Source organism: Mauremys reevesii, linkage group 9 (genome assembly GCF_016161935.1).
Source record: "Mauremys reevesii isolate NIE-2019 linkage group 9, ASM1616193v1, whole genome shotgun sequence".
Lineage (NCBI taxonomy): Eukaryota > Metazoa > Chordata > Testudines > Geoemydidae > Mauremys > Mauremys reevesii.
In genome coordinates, this window is record NC_052631.1 from 33,711,499 (window position 1) to 33,731,726 (window position 20,228).

General features: G+C 42.8%; 1 protein-coding gene across 8 annotated transcripts in view; it reads right to left on the reverse strand.

Moving 5' to 3' along the window:
• AGFG1 (ArfGAP with FG repeats 1) overlaps positions 1 to 20,228 on the reverse strand; it is a 69,365-nt gene that overhangs the window by 41,415 nt on the left and 7,722 nt on the right. For 7 of the 8 annotated variants that reach the window (XM_039489877.1, XM_039489874.1, XM_039489879.1 and 4 more), the window contains exon 2: positions 4,951 to 5,044. In XM_039489877.1, coding sequence (XP_039345811.1) covers positions 4,951 to 5,044 — 94 coding nt within the window. Of the gene's footprint in view, positions 1 to 4,950; positions 5,045 to 11,338; positions 11,389 to 20,228 lie in introns of those variants that run through there. The other variant, XM_039489878.1, reaches the window with a different exon arrangement.

The window sequence follows — 20,228 nt, forward strand, 5'->3', positions numbered from 1 at the left end:
TGGATCATATCATTACGCAGGTCTGGCATGACGAGCAGCAGCTGCAGAACTTTCAGATGTGGAACTTTCCTTGAACTGTGTGCTGAACTTGCCCCAGCCCTGCAGTGCAAGGACACCCAAATGAGAGCTGCCCTCTTGGTGAAGTGTGAGGAAATCGCAGTGTGGAAGCTGGCAATTCCAGACTGCTACCAGTCAGTCGCGAACCAGTTTGGAGTAGGGAAGTTGACTATTGGGGCTATGTTAATGCAAGCACGCAAGGCCATTAAATCGTATCCTACAGCGAAAGATCATGACTCTTGGCAAAATGCATGAAATTGTGGATGGCTTTGCAGCAATGGGATTCCCTAACTGTGGAGGGGCGATGGAATATGCCTGCCAACAACTACCAGGCACAACTTGAGTGACTTAAATTTTTATAACGTGCCAGTGAAAATGCACCCAACTGTTTCACATCTAAGTCACAAGTTAAGATGGATTACTTGTGGATTTGGCCTTTTCAAAGAGCTGGACAAGGCTATCATAAATCACTAGACATTGTTACAGGTCAGGCATTTCTTTTAAAAAACAATATATTTTTGATTGACAAATTGAAAAGAATCATTGTTCAGCCACAAAGGACAATAAGAGAAAGTGCCAAAAAGATAGATTTAAATATCTACTTGCCCTGATTTCCAGTAAACAGGTAGAACTGGCAAAGTTTTTTGGAATGGAGTGTTTAAAATTAGATGTCTAAAACCTTTGACTTCTAATCAATTTTGTTAAAGAGCCCTGTATAGCAACAGCACTGACACAAGAAACTGTTCAATGATTTCTCCTACAACATGAAATTATTTCTTCTTTCAAGATGTACATAAACTGTGCTACTTTGTGCAGCAAATTAGGCCAATAAGTAAGCTTTTCAATGGGGTACTCCAATTTGCTCCAGAAATCAGACAGATTCTGGACTGCTTTATATCTCAAGAGGACAACAGAAAACAAAATGCTTATTTAACAAATTAAGTATATTTTAATTGTACAATTTTTTTTTGTTTTTTATAAAACATTAAAAGCACTATCCAAGAGATGCTCTGTAATCAACATTTATACTTCAGCTAAGTTTACTTAACTTTGACTAAAAGACATCTACTCTTGTTGATCCTTCGCTGCTAAGGCCAAGCTACTGTGTCTCTAAGGCAACCTGAAACTAATTTACCCAGTGAGGCCCTCTGGTTTCTGGAGCAGCTTTAAGTCAAAGAAGCATTTTGAACAAGGAACAATAAAATCAGTACAGTGATCACTGTGTTATTTGTTTTGATATTAAATTCAAACCGCTTATGTTGTCCCATTCAATTTTCAATGTACTGAAGATTTTTGTATTGATAACAATACAAATGCAATACAAAATCAATTAAATCAGGCAGTGGGGTTTGATGGTTTTGGCACCTTAAAAGGGAGTTTAGTATTATGAGAGAAACATATTAGCTGTATATTTCTGATATAGTTATCATTATGTAGTAAAAGAGCAGCTATTTGCACCTCTTAGCCACTGTTGCAAACTTTGGAAAACACCAAAAGTGTGAACAGAATATAGACCAATGAAAAGTTTTCTTGGCAACCTTAGTATTTTAAATGAAACTCAGATTCTAGAACATAATGCTGCGAACAAGAGGGTGGTATCTGTAGCAAATTCCTTGATCACGGTTTTACATTGTGATCAGAACATTCAGGGCCCCAGCTACACCCCCTGCACCAACACAAAGCAACAATATTTTATAACATATTCAAGCCCTGACCTGAAGATTTGTGAAACTGCAATGCTATTCTGATTTAATATTTGATTTTAAGCAGTTAAGAGCCAAACAATTTCATAATTAGACTAATAACTTCAGATTTTGTTCAAGTCTGTCTAGAAATGATTGCTAGTCAAACTCTTCAGCAAGTGCTATGTATCACTACCAAAAAGGCTTTTTAAAAGCTTTTCCTACTTCCATTCTTAAAGCTGAACCTGATTGTCATTAAAGAACAACCTATTTCATGCTTATATTTTGTTATAAAGGATGATCATTTTTAGGGCTGTCAATCAATCAACTCATGCAATTAACTCAAAAAATTAATCATGATTAATCACAGGTTTAATTGCACTGTTAAACAATAATAGAATACCAACTGAACTGTATTATAAATATATTTGATGTACAAAAACATCCAAACATGTTGATTTCAATTACAACTCAGAATATAAAGTGTATAGTGCTCACTTTATATTAATTACAAATATTTGCACTCCTAAAAGTGAAACTGAATAGTATTTTTCAGTTCGCCTCATACCATAGTGCAATCTCTTCATCATGAAAGTGCAACTTACAAATGTAATTTTTTTTTAAACATAACTGCACTCAAAACAAAACAACGTAAAACTTTAGAGCCTACAAGCTTCATGCATACCTACATGCTTCCATGCTGATGACTTGTTAAAAAAAATGTGTTCATTAAATTTGTGACTTTACTCCTTGGGGGAGAATTGTACATCCCCTGCTCTGTTTTACCCGCATTCCGCCATATATTTCATATTACAGCAGCCACAGATGATGACCCAGCACATGTTGTTCATTTTAAAGACACTTCCTGCAGATTTAACAAAATGCAAGAGAGGTACCAATGTGAGATTTCTAAATATAGCTACAGCACATCCCAAGGTTTAAGAATCTGAAGTACCTTCCAAAATCTGAGGGGGATAAGAGGTGGACCATGCTGTAAGAAGTCTTAAAAGAGAAAGATTACAGTGCAGAAACTATAGAACCTGAACCACCAAAAATGAAAGTCAACCTTCTGCTGATGGCATCTGACTCATGATGATGAAAATGAACATGTGTCAGTCCGCACTGCTTTGGATCATTATCAAGCAGAACCAGTCATCAGCATGGAAGCATGTCTTCTGGAATGGTGGCCAAAGCATAAAGGGGCACACGAATGTTTAGCATATCTGGCACATAAATACCTTGCAACACTGGCTACAAAAGTGCCAGGTGACATTGTAAATAAGAAGCAGACAGCATTATCTCCTGTAAATATAAATAAGCTTGTTTTGTTTTTGAATGCAGTTATGCAACCAAAAACCCCTACATTTGTAAATTGCACTTTCACATTAAAGAGATTACAGTACTTGTATGAGGTGAACTGAAAAATACTATTTTTCATCCTTTTTACAGTGCAAATGTTTGTAATAAATATAAAGTGAGCACTGCACACTTTGCATTCTGTGCTGTAACTGAAATCAATATATTTGAAAATGCAGAAAAACATCCAAAAATATAATAGCATATCAATTGACGTTTAACAGTGAGATTAATCGCAAGATTAAAAAAACTGATTAATCAATTAATTTTGTTTGACAGCCCTAATCATTTTAAGTGACTTGCCTTGTCAACATTTTCTTGAAGCATAATTAAGTAGCCTCTAATCCAGTGGTCTCCAACCTTTTTTTTAAAAAAACAAAACAAACCCAAACCACACGCACGAGATTGCTGAGGGTGTAGCAGGGGGTTGGGGTTTGGGAGGGGGTGCTGGCTCTGGACTTGGGCCAAGGGGTTCAAAGTGAGGAAGGGGGATGGCTCCGGGCTGAGCCTGGGGCAGGAGAGTGGGCTGCAGAAGGGGGCTCTGGGAGGAGGGAGTCAGGACTGGGGCAAGGGGTTCAGGGTGCGGGAGGGGTCTCAGGGTGCGGGCTTCTGCCGGGTGGCTCCCGGTTGGCAGCGCAGCAAGGCTAAGGCAGGCTTCCTGCCTGCCCCTGCCCCACACCACTCCTGGAAGGAGCCAATGCACCCCTGTGCCCCCCCTATCCCCGGGGGCGTGTGGCTCCACATGCTATCCCTATGCAGGCACCGCCCCCAGAGTTCCCATTGGCCACAGTTCGCCGTTCCTGGCCACTAGAAGCTGCAGCAGCAGTGCCTGCAGGAAGGAGTAGCGTGCAGCAACCCCTGACTCTCCCCCAGGGCCACAGGTTGCTTCCAGGAGTGGTGTGGGGCCGGGGCAGGCAGGGAGCCTGCCTTAGCGGCAGTCCCGCTGTACCACCAGCTGGAGACTGTGATCAACTGGGAGAGTCTTCAGGATCGACCAGACAATTGCATTCAACCAGTTTGTGATCTCTGCTCTAGTCCATAATGCTGTAATACACCTCTACCCCGATATAACGCAACCCAATATAACACGAATTTGAATATAACGCAGTAAAGCAGTGCTCCAGGGGGTGGGGGTTGTGCATTCTGGGGATCAAAGCAAGTTCGATGTAACGCGGTTTCACCTATAACGCGGTAAGATTTTTTGGCTCCCGAGGACAGCGTTATATCGGGATAGAGGTGTATTTCCACTGTGGGCTCCGATAAGTTCTCTGCCCCCTTTCTTTCTGCTACCCTTCCTCCCCTCAAGGGCTTCAGGAACTAATTTTACTGACCTGTTTTCACTGACTTTTTGTAATGTGAACTAGAGATATAAGAGCATGCAACAGATTTATTCTGTTTAAGATTCTTTGTCTTCAGACACTCATGAAGCCTTCAGTCTCCATGGATGGAACTTACTGGGCATGAAAATAAGAGTGTGTACTGAATCTCTCGGAAACACACAGCAGAAGGTAATAGGAGTTGCAGCGTAACAGACTAATATACTTCAAGTACCTGGGACTAGACTTTCTCCAAGCCAAGGGAGGGGAAATGGACACCTAAAAAGAAGGGTAAAGGTGCTAGCTGTATGAACCCAGGTCTCTCCTGGTTAGTGAATAGTGCATTAAATTGATCAAAATCACACTGTTTTCCCATAGTAACTGAAAGAAGTTCTCTTTTTAAAAATGTCCATTCAGAAGATTGAATTCTTCAGTCTGCAGCACTCATATGTTCTCTAGAAAAATTCTTAAAATCAAATATTGGAACACATTAAGTCATTCACCAAACATTAGGTATTCTACAATAAATAAGCACTTACTTCATTTCCATGTTTCTGCAGAAATTCTATTTCCTGTTGCGTGAATGTGGTCATGGAGATAGATTTAACCCTGTGGGGTGGATTTAAACCTCGCCTAAAGAAGTAAAACAAATGTTTGTCAGACATTTTGATTTTTTTCAGAATAAATACCACTTCTATATTTCCAATAAGCTACAAAAAAATTTTAATTAAAATATGGTTTTAAGAGCTGGCCTTGGGAAGATATGCAGTGAAACTACAACCAACCAATCTAATGAACCCTGAATGGTACTGTGTATTAAATATTAAACTGATAAGAGCAGATATAACTTCGATAATATTTTTTACCTCCAAGGTCCCAGAGACACAGACAAGGTTTTCATCTGGAGGCCAAAAGACCAAAAACATCAAGACACTTGATCACGGGCTTGGATAGGCCAAGCGACTTACACTTGATCTTACTACACACAAACTACACTATAGGAATGTTGAGCCTGCAAAGTTAATACCCAAAAGTTTGCTTGTACAACCTTAATTTTGCCTCTTTGTTAATTATGATAGGTTTTTGTTACACAGCTTTTTTCTTACAGTCCAAGTCTCCCTCCTTCAGCACTTCATCCAATCTCAGTGAGTTGTCCCCATCCTCTTTCCCCTCCAACCTGGCTTCTACGCCCAGTCAGTCCCAGTTCTCCCCCCTCCTTGACAGATCTTGCTCTTTTGTCAGATCTTTGACCTCTCCCCAACCCTACCACTAGTCCTCAGTCCCAGTCATTTTGCCTAGTTAATTTCAGTTTCTATCCCCATCTGACAATCTCCCCGCCCACCCGGCCTTTGCTCCAATTTAGTCCACCCTCCATCCCTATGTCTGGCCTTATCCCCTCTGCATTCAAATCCAGGCAGCTTCTTCCTTCACACTGCCTGTGCACCAGTGGGGGGGAAATATGAGATCACAAGAGAGGCACCCTACTTTCAATTCCGGAGCTCAGATGAAGATCCAGCACAGCTACAATGGAAAGTCTCATTTAGCCCCAAACTAGAACATGCTCAGTGCCAACAGAATCTTCTGAGAATTTAGCTGCTAAAATTAATCTACACTGAGCATGTGTAAACCACAATTTTTCAAAGGCTTATAATTTGGCCAAATTTGAGCAGATTTTCAATAAAACAGCAAACAGCACATTCCTGACAAAGGCGACACCCATCCCACCAATTTTCAAGTCCTTGCACAAAGCATGGGTGCACTAGAGCCACTGAAAGATACCATCACCAGAAATTTTTAACATAAAATTACACTTTCCCCCTAACTTTGTTCTCCAAAATGGCTGAAATTTCAGAAAGATCAGCCTTAGACAGTCACCAGACATGGAAAATTCCAGCCCAAACAGTTAAACGCTGCCATAGTTACAAAAAATTGAAAACAGGATCTTATAATGGGAAGCATCAGGCAACCTTAGTAACAGATGTGCTACAAACCCTGCCAGTAACATTACAGAGATCATGTTTTTAAACAGTTATGGTTCTGCAAATAGGGAACAATCATTTCAACTGGAGCCATCTAATGTAATGTATACATTGGATATGCAAGTGTTAAAATGCCTTTTGCTTTAGTTACGTTGCACTCTTGCATACTATGCAATAATTTACGCTAATACAGAGACCGATCTAGAAATGTTGTTGCACAACAACAGTTCAGTGTGAAGCTCTGAATAAGGTTTTGGTTTCTAGGGTAGCTGATCACCTGAAACAAGGTTTTGTCAACATTAGTCTAGTGTTTTTTCTGTTGGAGTTCCAGCTGCAAAAGGATGCCAGCCCCACTGAGGAAGTGATTCAGAGGTAAGGAGCATAATACTAGCTTCTAAGTACACTTTGAGTGGCTACTCCTAGGAGCTTCTGGCCCCTTTTGTTCAAGTTTATTAACTATGCAACAGTCTTGAAGGACTTGACCCAAGATATGAGATGTTAATCCAGCTTGAGGGATAAATTCTGTTTTGCCTGAAGGAGTCATTAGATTTATTGGGCGGGGGGGGGGGGGGGGGGAGAGAGATGGTGCAGGCGGAGAGGTTTTGGGTGGAATGGAAGTTACTCAGGGGTTTTGGTTTTTTATTATATAATGTGCTTGTAGTCATTCCCATTTTGGGGATAGAAGGGAAAAAAATAAATAGAACATTTAACACATTAGCCAAGATGTAGATATGTCAGTATTATTAGTTTGGTATAAAAAGGGAGATGGCTTGCAAAAAAACCTAAGAATTTACCAGTGTGGGGCAATTTCTACTAATACAGGTTAGCTAATAGAGCATTGTTATTATTTGTTTTTGGTATTTAAACCTGGTGTTCACAAAGCCTGGCACAGGCTCCTTTTAAACATGTTTAAAAAAAAATAAAATAAAGTAACCCCAGTTAAGTATTAGACGGTAGACTCAATAATAGTTCCCCTTATAAAGAAAAATCTTATTTCCTTTTGACCACACTGGAAAAGATGATTGATAAAAAGCAAACAATTCAGTGCATGAGAAAATCAAATATTCCAAAAGAATTCTTTTCCTGTTAGACCTCTCTCCTGTAAGGACGAGATTTCACTTACTTTAGCAATTTGAGGTTGAAATACCTAATTTATTAAGGAGCCTAACTACGGATTTGGGAGGCATCCACATTTCAAAATGCCTGCTGGTTTTATTTTGCTGTAAAACATCAATGTGAATCTTACCAAGAGAATAAACAATTTACAGTTTAATTCCATACCCAATTACATCAAACTCAAAATATATCTACAGTGTTAAGGGAGTTTCTCCACTCTGAGAACTAATCCTAATTGTGTTGAAGTGAAATATTCACAGCTCCCTGGAATGATCATTGCATCTCACATTTTGGCTGCACAGGCCCCAAATTAAGTTCAGATGATATTAGGGATTAGAGGATCAATTTTCAACTAGCAATTAAAATGTGTGTTGTCATAAAGTGAATAGCTTCCCCAATATACCAAACCAGCGGTTCTGAAGCTGTGGCTCAGGTTACAGCCCCCCTGCGCGGGGCCGAAGCTCTTGGGCTTTGGTTTTGAAACACACACACCCCTCTCCTGGGGCAGTGGGGCTTGGGTAGGCTCAGGCTTGGGTCCCTTCTCCTGGGGTTGTGTAGTAGTTTTTTTTGTCAGAAGGGGTCACGGTGCAATGAAGTTTGAGAACCCCTGTACTAAACCATTCTCATGTGCTTCATCAAGTTTCAGAAGTATGATATACTCAGTTGTTTCAAGAAAGTGATCTGGCAGTCTTTACAAAACAGTTGAAGTTATCAGAAAACATGTTAAGTTTTTTTTAAAAGAGGTGAAGGTGGAGGGATGCATGACATTTTATACCCTACAATAGCCCCCAGTTACAGATCTCTAGTTTCACAAAACACACCTACACATACCCCACTCACTTTACTTTCTAGTTGGAAATAATTCAATTTGGTATCTGGGAAAGCAGAGGGGATAAATATTGCTCTATCTCTGTACACTATTTGCTGAGACGATCAATCTGGGGGAATGCAATTGTACACTCAAGCCATTCAAAATGTTTGCAGTCCAGCTGACATGGGCAAGAACGAATCTTGGGCTTGCATGTCTGGGCACACATTACAACAGGAAAAAGCAGGAAATGTGTTCAAGTGTACACATTTAGCTATAGACCTGCAGAGAGCTTGAGTCATTTCAGCTCTATTCATGTGCAAATACCATATTAACACAGCAAACTCATCTACTTCTGTGATTACTCTAGCATTTCTGCCCTTCGTTTTGGTTACCATTGCTACAAGAATCTCCTGCAGTCCATAAAAACCAAGACTGGTCCAAAGATAACTGGTCAATAATTAGTCAAAATATCATTAAAAACAGACAAATATTTTAAGCACAAATTAAAACAGTAATAAAAAAAGAGTAAGAGTTGGTGGTCTCCAATAGGCCAAGCCTTAGACACTTTTGCTTAATTACAAAAACAAAATTACTGAACTGTGTCATTTTAACTAGAACAATGAAATGAAGTTTAGAAAATTAAAGAATAATTATTTTTACAGGTTAGCATTTAAACGTGAATGGACTTCAAGACTGAACAGTTACAAAAGAAAAATTAAACACATAGCAACTATGCAAGAAAACAATCATTTTTAAATGCACTTATGCTATGTAGGAGGCCAACTCTACAAGCATCTTGCTTTTTGCTTTTCTTCTTTACCAGCTTCAATTGCTTCATCTACACCTGTTTTGTCATCAAATTCATCAGCATTCCCTTCTTCCTCCTCATCTGGTAATTACTGAGTCATCTTTTCAGATGTCATTTTTTCTTGTAATCTTAAATTGTGATTCACAGTCACCAGCTTCCCAGCAGTAAAGGTCTTCAGTCTATTTCTGGTTTTTGAATGGACAGTTCCTCAAACTGACCAAATTTCATTCTACACATGCAGCAGAACACGGACGTGTTAAAAAATTTCTGAAATCATAGCCAGAGTGCAAGGAGGACACCCCTTTCCGTCACAATGAAGGAGCAAGGTGTTTTGATTTAATTGTTGGGACTGCACTCCACCTTGCTTTGCAACTGAACGGGCCGCTTCTTGCTTTATAAATTTGCTACTTCCATCAGAACTGTTTGTTCGTTCATTTGGATATCCTTTAAACATTTCAAACAGCTATTAAGAGTCCACAAGCTGAATTACATTAGTCTTCAGAAAGGGCTTGCTCTAGAAGCATAGATCAAGAGGGTAGGCAGCATTATGTGCAGGAATGATCACTTGATTTTTCAATATTACTTTGTCTATAATCTTTTTCCTCTTAGATTTTGTAAATGGACTGTTCTTTTCACAGTTCACTACACAAATATGTTTCTTAATATTCAGGAACCTGTTCTTGGCTTCAGACAATGTAGAACTATCATTTTCCATATTCTGAAAGGATTGAGCTACATACAGTTCAAGCAATGAGATGAAGGGTGATATGACCCCACCACTTCTTCAACAGAGGGCTGATTGAAGAGTATTCTTGCATATCTGAAGTTCTTTGAGACATTTAACAGAAGATACCCATCAAGCACAACAAGGTTTACTCAAGATGGGTAAAACTGAATGTGTTACTAAAATTAAACAAATACCATTTTTCAGTGTTTCTGAAAAATGTCACAATGCTTTTCACTTTTGTCAAGTCACAGAGAGCTGTCAGATCTTCAATATCACCAATGAAAAGCCACATTGTAAGGACAGCACATCCGTCATACAGGTTTAGATACTCATTTATCAACAAAGCCCAAGCAGCTTTCATATTAGCCATATTGTCAGCCAACTGAAATAACCTGGGAACCAATTCATTGATTATATTTTTCAACTGGTCACCAATTCATTGGGCTAAGTGCTAATCCCCAGTTGTGCATCAGAATAACTCCACAACTACTGTTTTACTTATCATGAAGTTGATGGTACCCTCATTGTGAATACTGCTACATCCATCAGACACCAGAGACAGCTTGAGCAATATGAACATCAATCCTCTCTTTCACATGATCTGCTTTGGCATTCGGAAGAGTTCCTGTAAGCCATTTCCTACTGGGTACTTTATAAACTGGATGCAATTTACAAAAATTTCTAGCTTAAAAGATTTTTAACTATATGAAATGGAGTATTGCTGGCATAAATACCTCTAGCAAATATATGGTCAAGTTGGTTCTTCTGGTAAAAGGATAGTCTCTCTGAAAAAAAACTCAATTCCAACTTGATGACGATCAGAAGACTTCCCAGGAGGAAGAGTTTTCAATGCTGAAACTTATTAGAAGATGAAGAAATAGAACTAGCGTCACTTTCATTGTCACCCATATTACTGTCTTCAGCAAAAGACTCCATGCTTTGTGATGATGCTGCCAAAGATGAAGCAGAAGGAGAATGCAGAGAAGGAAAAAATTTTCTGCAAAACAGTTTTCCCTTTTTTACTGTTTGACTGCAATAAATCTTGGCCAGTAGCTGGATACATCACAAGAATTCATGTTTCTCCATTCTATCTACATGTAACATACACAGAACAGAACCGGCATTCAGCTTTAACAGTTTTTCCATGTTCATGTCTAGTAAAAAAAAGTTTGCAAAAAGATCATTTATATGGCTTTCCCCAAATCTACATAATTTATTATGTCTCTGTTATTAATGTTTCACTACTTCTGGAATGCTCTCTCGATCTCTGAATTTCAATCAGCCAATAGCAATTCAGTTCTATTTCTAGTTGCTACTGTTCCAGAAGATTCCATCCATCAAAATATGTTTTGATACGCTGCCTGTCTGCCAGCCCACAGGACCAAACAAACAGTTAACAGACTGGCTTGCCAACCCTCCTTGGTCATATTTCCTCACCAATACCCAGTCTTAGACCTTGTCACACAAAAAGTAAGAACCTACTTACTTGCATGCCAAATAAAAGTAAGTATTGAGGCACATGCCACAGCACCTTATTTTCCAAGCTTTCCCACTTTTTACATCGCTCCCTTGTTTTTCACAAGGGTCTTCTCCTTCAACCCTGCTGTCCTTTAACTGTGATCACATCTGTTTCTGCACAGAAGCACCAGCATGGTCTTAATTAAAGAAGGAAGATTATTCAATGGGAGTTTAGTTAATGCTAATTTCATTCTCCATAGTTCTATTCACTATAGCAGTGTTGGTCTTGTGTAAAAAGTAATCTACACCATCAGAAGCAGCATATATTACAAATTATACATAAGGTCAGAACTCAGAGTAAACAGTTCTATTTTTATATAATGGTAGCTAAAGATTCCATGGTACTTTAAAGAGCACTATTGTACCTAGTACTCCCTTCAGTAAGGCTATGCCTATACTACAGCGCTTCTGTGGAAGACTCTTTAAGCCAACAGTAGAGAGCTCTCCCATCATCTTAATAAACTACTGCCTCTGCAAGAGGTGGTAGCTATGTCGGCAAGAGAAGCTCTCCCTGACATAGCGCTATCCACACCGGCACTTAAGTCAGTATCATTCACGTCACTCAGGGGTGTGGATTATTCACACCTCTGAGAAAAACAAGTTATACCAAAGTAATATGTAGTATAGACATAGCCTAAGATAGTTTTTGGAAACTACTGATAGGATATGACTTAAATATACACCCAGAGATTCCTCACCAATTCCTCCACCACCTCCATTTGGAAAAGACTGATAGACACCTCATATAAAAAGTGCTAAATAAAAGCACATTCTATATTAAACATGGCATTATACAAAATGTGTTAAATGGATGATTTAAACAAATATAAAACAAGTTTTAAACTGAGAATGCATCTTAGAATTAAAGTTAATAAAAAAGCATGTTAAATACAAAGCAGCATTTAAACACTCAGTACTTGCATTACCCTCATTTATAAATGCATCCAGTTACCAGATTTCAATGCTGTTTCCAACTGATCATAATATTTTTGCACATCTTTAGGGCCTCTCTCCTCCATCTGAGCTAGTGATTTTTAAAGGAGCACTCCCAATCACAGCACCGTTGAAAGGAAATTTTACACACAGAACTGCAACTAAACAAAACTGTTGCAAATGCTGATGACAGCAGTCCATAATTTACTCCCGAGGGAATTCTGTGCCAAAAAAATAAGAATTCTGCACACAATATATTAAAATTCTGCAAATTTTATTTATCAATAAATAAATGTGTAGGCTCTGGTGTGGCAGTGGGGAGCACAGGCTACTGGCTGCATGGAGGTGGGAGTTCACCCTGCCCCCCGGGACAGGGACTTGGCAGTGAGGCTGCATCCAACCTTGACATAGCACAAGAGCCGGTCCTGCCCCAGATTCCAGGTGCACTAGGTGTGAGCAGGCAGGCTCAACCCAGGAGAATCCAAGTGTGGAGGGGTTTGGGGGGTGGGGAGGAAGGGAAATCCAGGCGTGGGGTAAGAGGGTTCTGTGTGTGGCAATCTTGGTGTGAGTGGCTCAGTGGGGGATGTGGATACATAGGGTCTCACCGGGGGGTTCTGGGTGCAGGAGCAATGGGACCCTGCAGGGGGGTCCAGGTGAAGGTGGTTGGGTCTCAGTGGGAGGGGAGGGGATCTGGGCATGAGGAGTTAAGCGGGAGGGGGAGGGTGGGGGGAAAAAGGACCCAGGTGTAGCTGGCTGGGATTCAGTGGGGTGGGGGTTTGGATGCAGGAGGCTCATCAGCTTGGGGGGGGGGGGGTTGAGTGGGCCTGCTTACCGGGGGGAGCCCCAGCTGCAGCAGAGGGGAATGCAACATGCCACACTTCCACTCCCCTCCACCCAGATTTCCTTGTCCCCTTCTCTTCTGCATCCCCTCCCCCTTTCTCTCTCAATTGTTCCCTGCCCCATCTCTCTCCCCCTCACTCCAACATCCCTCCTCCTTCCTTCCCCAAATGCCTCTTCCCCTCCCCACCACGGGCACTCACTGTTGTACATACAGAGAGGTAACCCAACTGGCACTAGGACCCAGGAAGCAGCATTCTGCTGCAGAGCCCAGCTGCAAGCTCCAACAGCTGGGCAGCTCTGTGCTTGCAGGAATGGGGGGGCCTCAGTGGCATGTAACCCTGTGTGCCTCCTCCAATCTCTCCTCAGTGGGGGGGGCAGTGCCCCCCCACTACACTCTGGGTTTCCCCAGCCTTCCCTTCCTCTCCCTCTACCTTGCATGCAGCTTCCCTTTGCTTCCATGTCACTTTCTGCAGGAAGCAAAGAAATCTGTGGGGGGTAGGGGAAACGTTTTCTGGGTGCACTCAGAATTCCCTGAGGAGTAATAATTAGAAACCCTTACCACAAGATAAATGGGTTATAATATGTAATGTTGTATAATAATGTTTGTACTTTTTTTTTAAAAAAAGGTCATCTTACATTTTTCTAGTCAACTCCTATTATTCAGAACATGTATTTCAGAAAACGTGTGTTTAACATGCTTGCAAGAGAGACAGAATGGAGGAATAAATTTTCACTGTTCACGTCCAATGTAGACTCACAGGATGGCATATGTTTGTGTTTTAAACATATCTGTACTTTGAGATTCTGTAGTGCAATCACCACTCCTTGTTTTTACCTCTACCAAGAAGCAGGGATGGAAGTGACTAGCTAGAATAGCATATTTTAAACTATATGAATAATCTGATCCCAGCATCTCCTGTGTGCAATCTGTATTCTCACATTCACAGCAGATATTTTCCAGATCCCTATAAGCCATGGCCTGTCATTAATTGTCATTTAAAAGCTATTTTATTCCATGCTGCTTGCAACAAAGAATCACTGATATGTCTTACATGAAGAACCTCTACATGCATTGCAGACATGATTATTTTTGGCTTATTGCAATGATTGTAGTGTAGATTGTAGATCCCTTTTATACCAAGGAAACGATCATTCGTGTTTTTCTTCTAGTGGGAAGTCACTTTCATGAATGCAGCAAGTGGCGTAATTTGACAAAATGCTATACCACCGTTTCCCAAATGGTTGGTTCCGACCCACCAGTGGGACACGGGTAAGGTCTAAGTGGGTCACGCATGCCTCAGAAGTACTCCTCCCCCCCACGCTCTCACTTCCCCAGCACAGCAAGGAATGGCATGTGGAGCAGTATCTGGGCAGCAGTGTGGAGGAAGCACCTCCGGGATACAAGCAGGATGGGGCAAGCTGCTGACTGTCCACTCACTGGCTCCAGACGCGTACTCCACACTGCTGCTGCCACCCCAGATCCTGCTCATTTTACCAGCAGCCTGGTAGCGATCACAGCCACCTAGGGCTGCAGGAGAGGGCAGGGCTGAGAAGAGTCAAGCAGGAGGCCTGGGCTGAGAAGGGGAGGGCAAGGGTAATGGGGTCCCCAAAGACAAAATGGTGGTTGATAGGTAGCCTTAGTACAACTTTTGAGAACCACTATACTATAGCCTTGCGTTTAATTTAAGAGCACTGAACAGACATACATTACCCAAATTATGAAAACTTCATAATATAAAGTTTATAGTGCTGATGTAACTAGCATATTATTGAAGTTCTTTACAGCAGTTACAGTAAGAAATTCAGTTGGGCTGTCAGAGATTAAATATTGAAAATACAGATCTCTAGAGCCAGCTTTTGTGCATCTTTTTGTAGTTGCCCTTGTAAGCACATTTTGTTCCAAGATCAGAATGCTCAATCTAAAAAGAGCCCAGTAGCCCAAGCTCAAAGAAAACCATGGTTTTCCTCCTTTGCCAACAGCACATCTGATGTGGCATAAGAGGAATAGGCCCATATCCCTACTCCCAGTGAAGCAAAACAATCAGACATCCTGCCTGAGGGTCAAATACCCATCCATAAAGGGAAGGTCACCACATAGCTTCAGGAACCCTCTTGCACTACCAAAGGCTAAGTACACTGTCTCAGCAACCCTCCCAGCACCTTCTCCCCTGTAAGGCAAGGAAATTTTGACCATAACCTCTAATCCCCAACACGACACAGCACTGTGCCACCACAAGCAGGATGCTCTATTGCATCACAGTTACTATTAATAGCATTTTTTTTTAAGTCTCATTCTTATGAATATGGATATAAGACATTTGGTTGTCAAACTTAATGTGTTATTAGTCTAACAGCCTTATTAGTTGGGGATATTTGTTGTAGTAGTTGGATATTTTTAAAGGGGGTTGCTTGGTAAAGGTGCTGATGGAACGTAGGCATCCCTAAGAGCTGGATAAGGATGTGGTAAAGTGACGGTGGTCTGTGCCTGCAAGTGAGAAGTAGAAGGAAATGTACCATTAGGAGACCACTTTATTTTGTGGTTGTAAGTCAAAAGTGTTTTGAGCTTAACAACCCTAATGCAAAACATGGCTGTGAAAAAAATTTCTAAGGTGTCTGTTTAGTATTTATGCATTAATGTCACACCCTGTAGTGAGGCTGTGGGACTCCCTCCACCCCGGAGAGGGACAAGCCCATCCGGAGACTGGAGTGGGCGGAGCTAGGGAGCCCGCCCATCAGAGGGTCAGGCGGTGACCCGCAAGTATAAAGACTTGCCCTCAGAGCTCACTAGGGAGCCAGCCAGCCACTGCACAGGCCAGATGTCTCCAGCCTAGCCCACGACTGGGAAACCCCCGCGGCCCAAGGTGCACACCAGGACTGGCCTGACTTGCTCTGCGCTCACTACCCGGAGGAGGTGCCGGACCTGCCACTTGCCCACTACCCAGAGGAACCCATGCTGCTGGACCCCCCAGAGGACACCACCCTGACCCAGGTACTATCCAAGGAGAAGTCTGGAAGTAGCCCGGGGGCAGCTGACCCTAGTCTGGCTGCAGCACTACCAGAGCCCATGTCAGTGTGTTGCGGCCAGGATCCCCACTGACTCAGCAGCAGGTCTTCTGCTGCTGCTAGGGCCCCAGGCTGGGACGCAGTGGAGTGGGAGGGCCTGTGTCCCCTCTGCCACCCATGAGTTGGGTGGAAGTCTCCCCCTCTCCCAGGCCTTGGACCTACTGTTGTTGCTCAGCTCTGCTTAAGGGCCTGAGCCCCTGACTCATTGCTGCCCCGCCCTGACCCAGGGCCTGGGCTTATTGCTACTGTTTCTACTGGCAGTGCTCAGCTCCTGCCGGAGGGCTGGAGCACCTGACTCACTGTTGCCCCGCCCTGACCCAGGGCCTGGGTTTATTTCTGTTGTACTGTGGTTGCTTAGCTCTGGCCTGAGGGCCTGATGCATCGTTGCCCCGCCCTGACCCAGGACCTGGGCTTATGGTGCTTATTCCAGTTACCGCAAGGACCACCAGGAAAGGACTAATTCCCGCAGCCGGACTAATTCCCCAAACCTTAGCAGCGTGCAGTGAATCGGTGTGGCTCCCCTCCGCCCCAGAGAAGGTTGAGCCCCGGCCAGCACTTCTACACACCCACATACAGATTCATAGAATCCTCCTCTCTCCCAGATTCTACCAAGAATTTAAATATCTAATAGTAAGAAAGTGATTGCCAGAGACAAATTTTAGCTAGAAATCGATTTCAGACCCTTCCTATTAAAAATGCATGAAAAGAAGAAAAAATACAAAGGAAATTCAAAGGGCATAAAAGCTATTATGTGAACACTGTCACTGAAAGGCCACTTATGAGAGAGCAAAGTAAGAATATTTACCTCATTCTGAGCCCACTTCAGACAACTATGGACTTTGAAATTAAAGGCGCCACAACACAGTGCCAAGACAGTCTAAAGCATGTGTGCAAGCATCCTCACATAGCTATAAAATCTAGGTGTACTGGTAGGGCTATGCCAATACTACACTTTTAGCAACTCAAAGGGTTAAATATGCTAATTTTGTCTTTTAAGAAGGCCAACACAAAGGAGGACAGAATTATTACTGATTTAACTGAGCAAATCATGTTAAAATCTTTCATATCCTTGGCAATCTGTATGTGTCATTTCTTGCACTGTACAGTAACAGCTAAAGCAGATTGTCCAGTGGTTAGGGCACTAGCCTAGGATGTTAGTTTGAGTCTCTGATCTGCCAGTCTTCCTGTGTGACCTTGGACAAGTCATTTAGGGCACTGTCTTCACTATCCGCTGGATCGGCGGGCAGCGATCGATCCAGCGGGGACCGATTTATCACGTCTAGTGTAGACGCAATAAATCAACCCCCGAGCGCTCTCCCATCAAATCCTATACTCCAGCTCAGCAAGAGGCACAGGCAGAGTCGACAGGGGAGCAGCAGCAGTCGATTCACCGTGGTGAAGACACCACAGTAAGTCAATCTAAGCACGTCGACTTCAGCTACGTTATTCACGTAGCTGAAGTTGCGTAACTTAGATCGATCCCCCTTCCTCCCGCCCCCCCGCCAGTGTAGACCAGGCCTTAGGGGACTGAGACATAGGGAGGCTATCTATAAAAAATGGGGAGAACGGTACTTCCCTGCCTCCCAGGTGAGGTAGGTGAGTCATTCTGGTACTATGGTAAAGGGGGCCATACAGATACCTAAGGTAGATGCTACTCTGAGCAATGGTGTAATTTTTTCAACTGTAACAAGATAGAATATTTAAATCAAAAGTACAATAAAAGCTTTAACTGCCGTGTTGGAAGAAGGGGGGTGCCAGTATATTAAAAGCGCCGGTTAACTCAGAGGTAGGGGTTTGGAGTGGGGGGGGGGGGAAAAGAGCTGCGGGGCACACTCTGGGAGGGGGCTCTGTGTGTTGGATGCGGGGGCCCCCCCACCTCCGGCATCTCCCCGCAAGCAGCAACCTGTCCCTGCTGCTCCTAGTGGAGGCACGGTCAGGTGGCTCGGCTCTGCAAGCAGACACGCTGTCTCCGTCTGCAGGTACCGCCCCCGACAGCTCTCATTGGCTGCGGTTCTCAAGGGCAGCATTCCTGCAGATCCACCTGGCCACACCTCTGCCAGCAACAGCAGGGACAGGGAGCTGCCTTTGGGGTGCTTAGAATCATAGATTATCAGGGTTGGAAGGGACCTCAGGAGATCATCTAGTCCAACCCCCTGCTCAAGCAGGGCCAAACCCCAGACAGATTTTTACCCCAGTTCCCCAAATGGCCCCCTCAAGGACTGAACTCACAACCCTGGGTTTAGCAGGCCAATGCTCAAACCACTGAGCTGTTCCTCCCAATGGTGATTCAGAGCTGGCAAGAAACAGAGAGCAGATCTGAGACACAGGATTTCTTCCCAAACCTCACAGCCACTGGAGGTGTCAGAATCATGCCCACATAGAATACCACTTACCACCGAGGATGCTGGCCAAATTTAGCTCCGTGCTCCATACATGAGAGTGATAGGGCCCTCCCAACCAAATGTACCCATGGACATCACTTCCGGAGGTGAGCGCCCCCACCCACATCTGGCACCCAAGTCCCTCAGACACCCCAACCACCTGCCCCAAGCTTCCTCCCAGAGCATGCCCCGCAGCCTCTCCCATGCCCCAGCCCTCTGCCAGCCCCGCACCAACTGCACTATAAACCGGACTTTCAGTGCAGATCAGAAATCCCGGTTTATAGAGCTTGATGGTTGGTGAAGTGCCACATAAGAGCTTTTACTGTAAGATAATATAAAAGACCAGTGAGAGACAGTGAGTAAAAAGGGTTTATTAATGTGTCACTGTCATCCAAAAGTGACACAAGTGAGCCAGTTCAGATGTAACATATTGCAGTTCCATTGCTGTATGTTTCCAACAACGAGAGGGCCAAAAGCAGAGCTAGGGTTAACTGTACTATTTCAAGTTCTACTAGCCTATGGAATCCACCAGTTTCCACATATTAAACACTTGTTAGATTTAAGTTTGTCTTAAGTTTAGGAGGAGTCTATTACAGACCACCAAATCAGACTACAGAACCACACAACTGTTATATCTATAATAGACAGAAAGTAAAGTCTCATATTGTCAATATTAAAACATCCTTCTGAGTTTCTGAAAATTATAGACCATTTTGTAATACAAGTAGTATACCTGAGGTAGGATAATTCTATTTAGATCTCATTTGAGAGATAAATTCATCTTATAAATGAATGCAAGACTAGGGGTTTCCTTGGTTCAATTGAGCATGAATCCCAATTAAAATTTTAAAAATGTAGGACTAGAAGGGAACTCAATAGGTCATTAGCACTGAGGCTAGTCTAGGTAATACTTAAATGCCTGTCAGCAAAGGACTGTCTAACCCTGCAATAATGGAGATTTCATAATCTCCCTAGGCCAGTGGTTCTCAAACTTTTTTTCTCCACGGACCACTTGAAAATTGCTGAGGGTCTCAGTGGACCACTTAATGATCTTTCCAAATGTTATTTGTACCGTTAGCTAACTATTGTATAGCGCTTTTATCCAAAGCACTTTATAAAAAAAAAAAAAAAAAACCTTAACACTTTTTTTTGTTCTACCAAAAAAAAAAGCACACAACTCATATTTTAATATCAGTAGTCTTACCCTCTCTCCCCCACTGCGGCAGTCCCCGAGCTGGGGCTGGGAAGGAGGGCTGTCTCTCCCCGGCGGCGGGAAAAGTCGCCTCTTTCTCTGGCCACTGCAGCCAAATTCTTCCCACCCACCCCGCCTTTCTCACCCAACAGCCCCCCCTCCCACCTATTCCCCCCCTCAGGCCACCACCTCACCTTACATGTGTCTTCTCCAGAGTCCAGGCACCTAATTAGCGGACTCATCCTTGTGTTGCTCCACTAATTAGGTGGGTGGCCCTTCCTTCTCTTGTGTGTGACCGCTCAGGCGCACATCTTAGAGGGAACTATCTGCGGACCACAGTCTGAGCACCTCTGGATTAGGCATTACGGAAAAACTGTAAGGATATTTAAACACTGAAACAAAATTACCTAGGGCAGTGGTTCTCAAACTGTGGTCCACAGACCACCAGT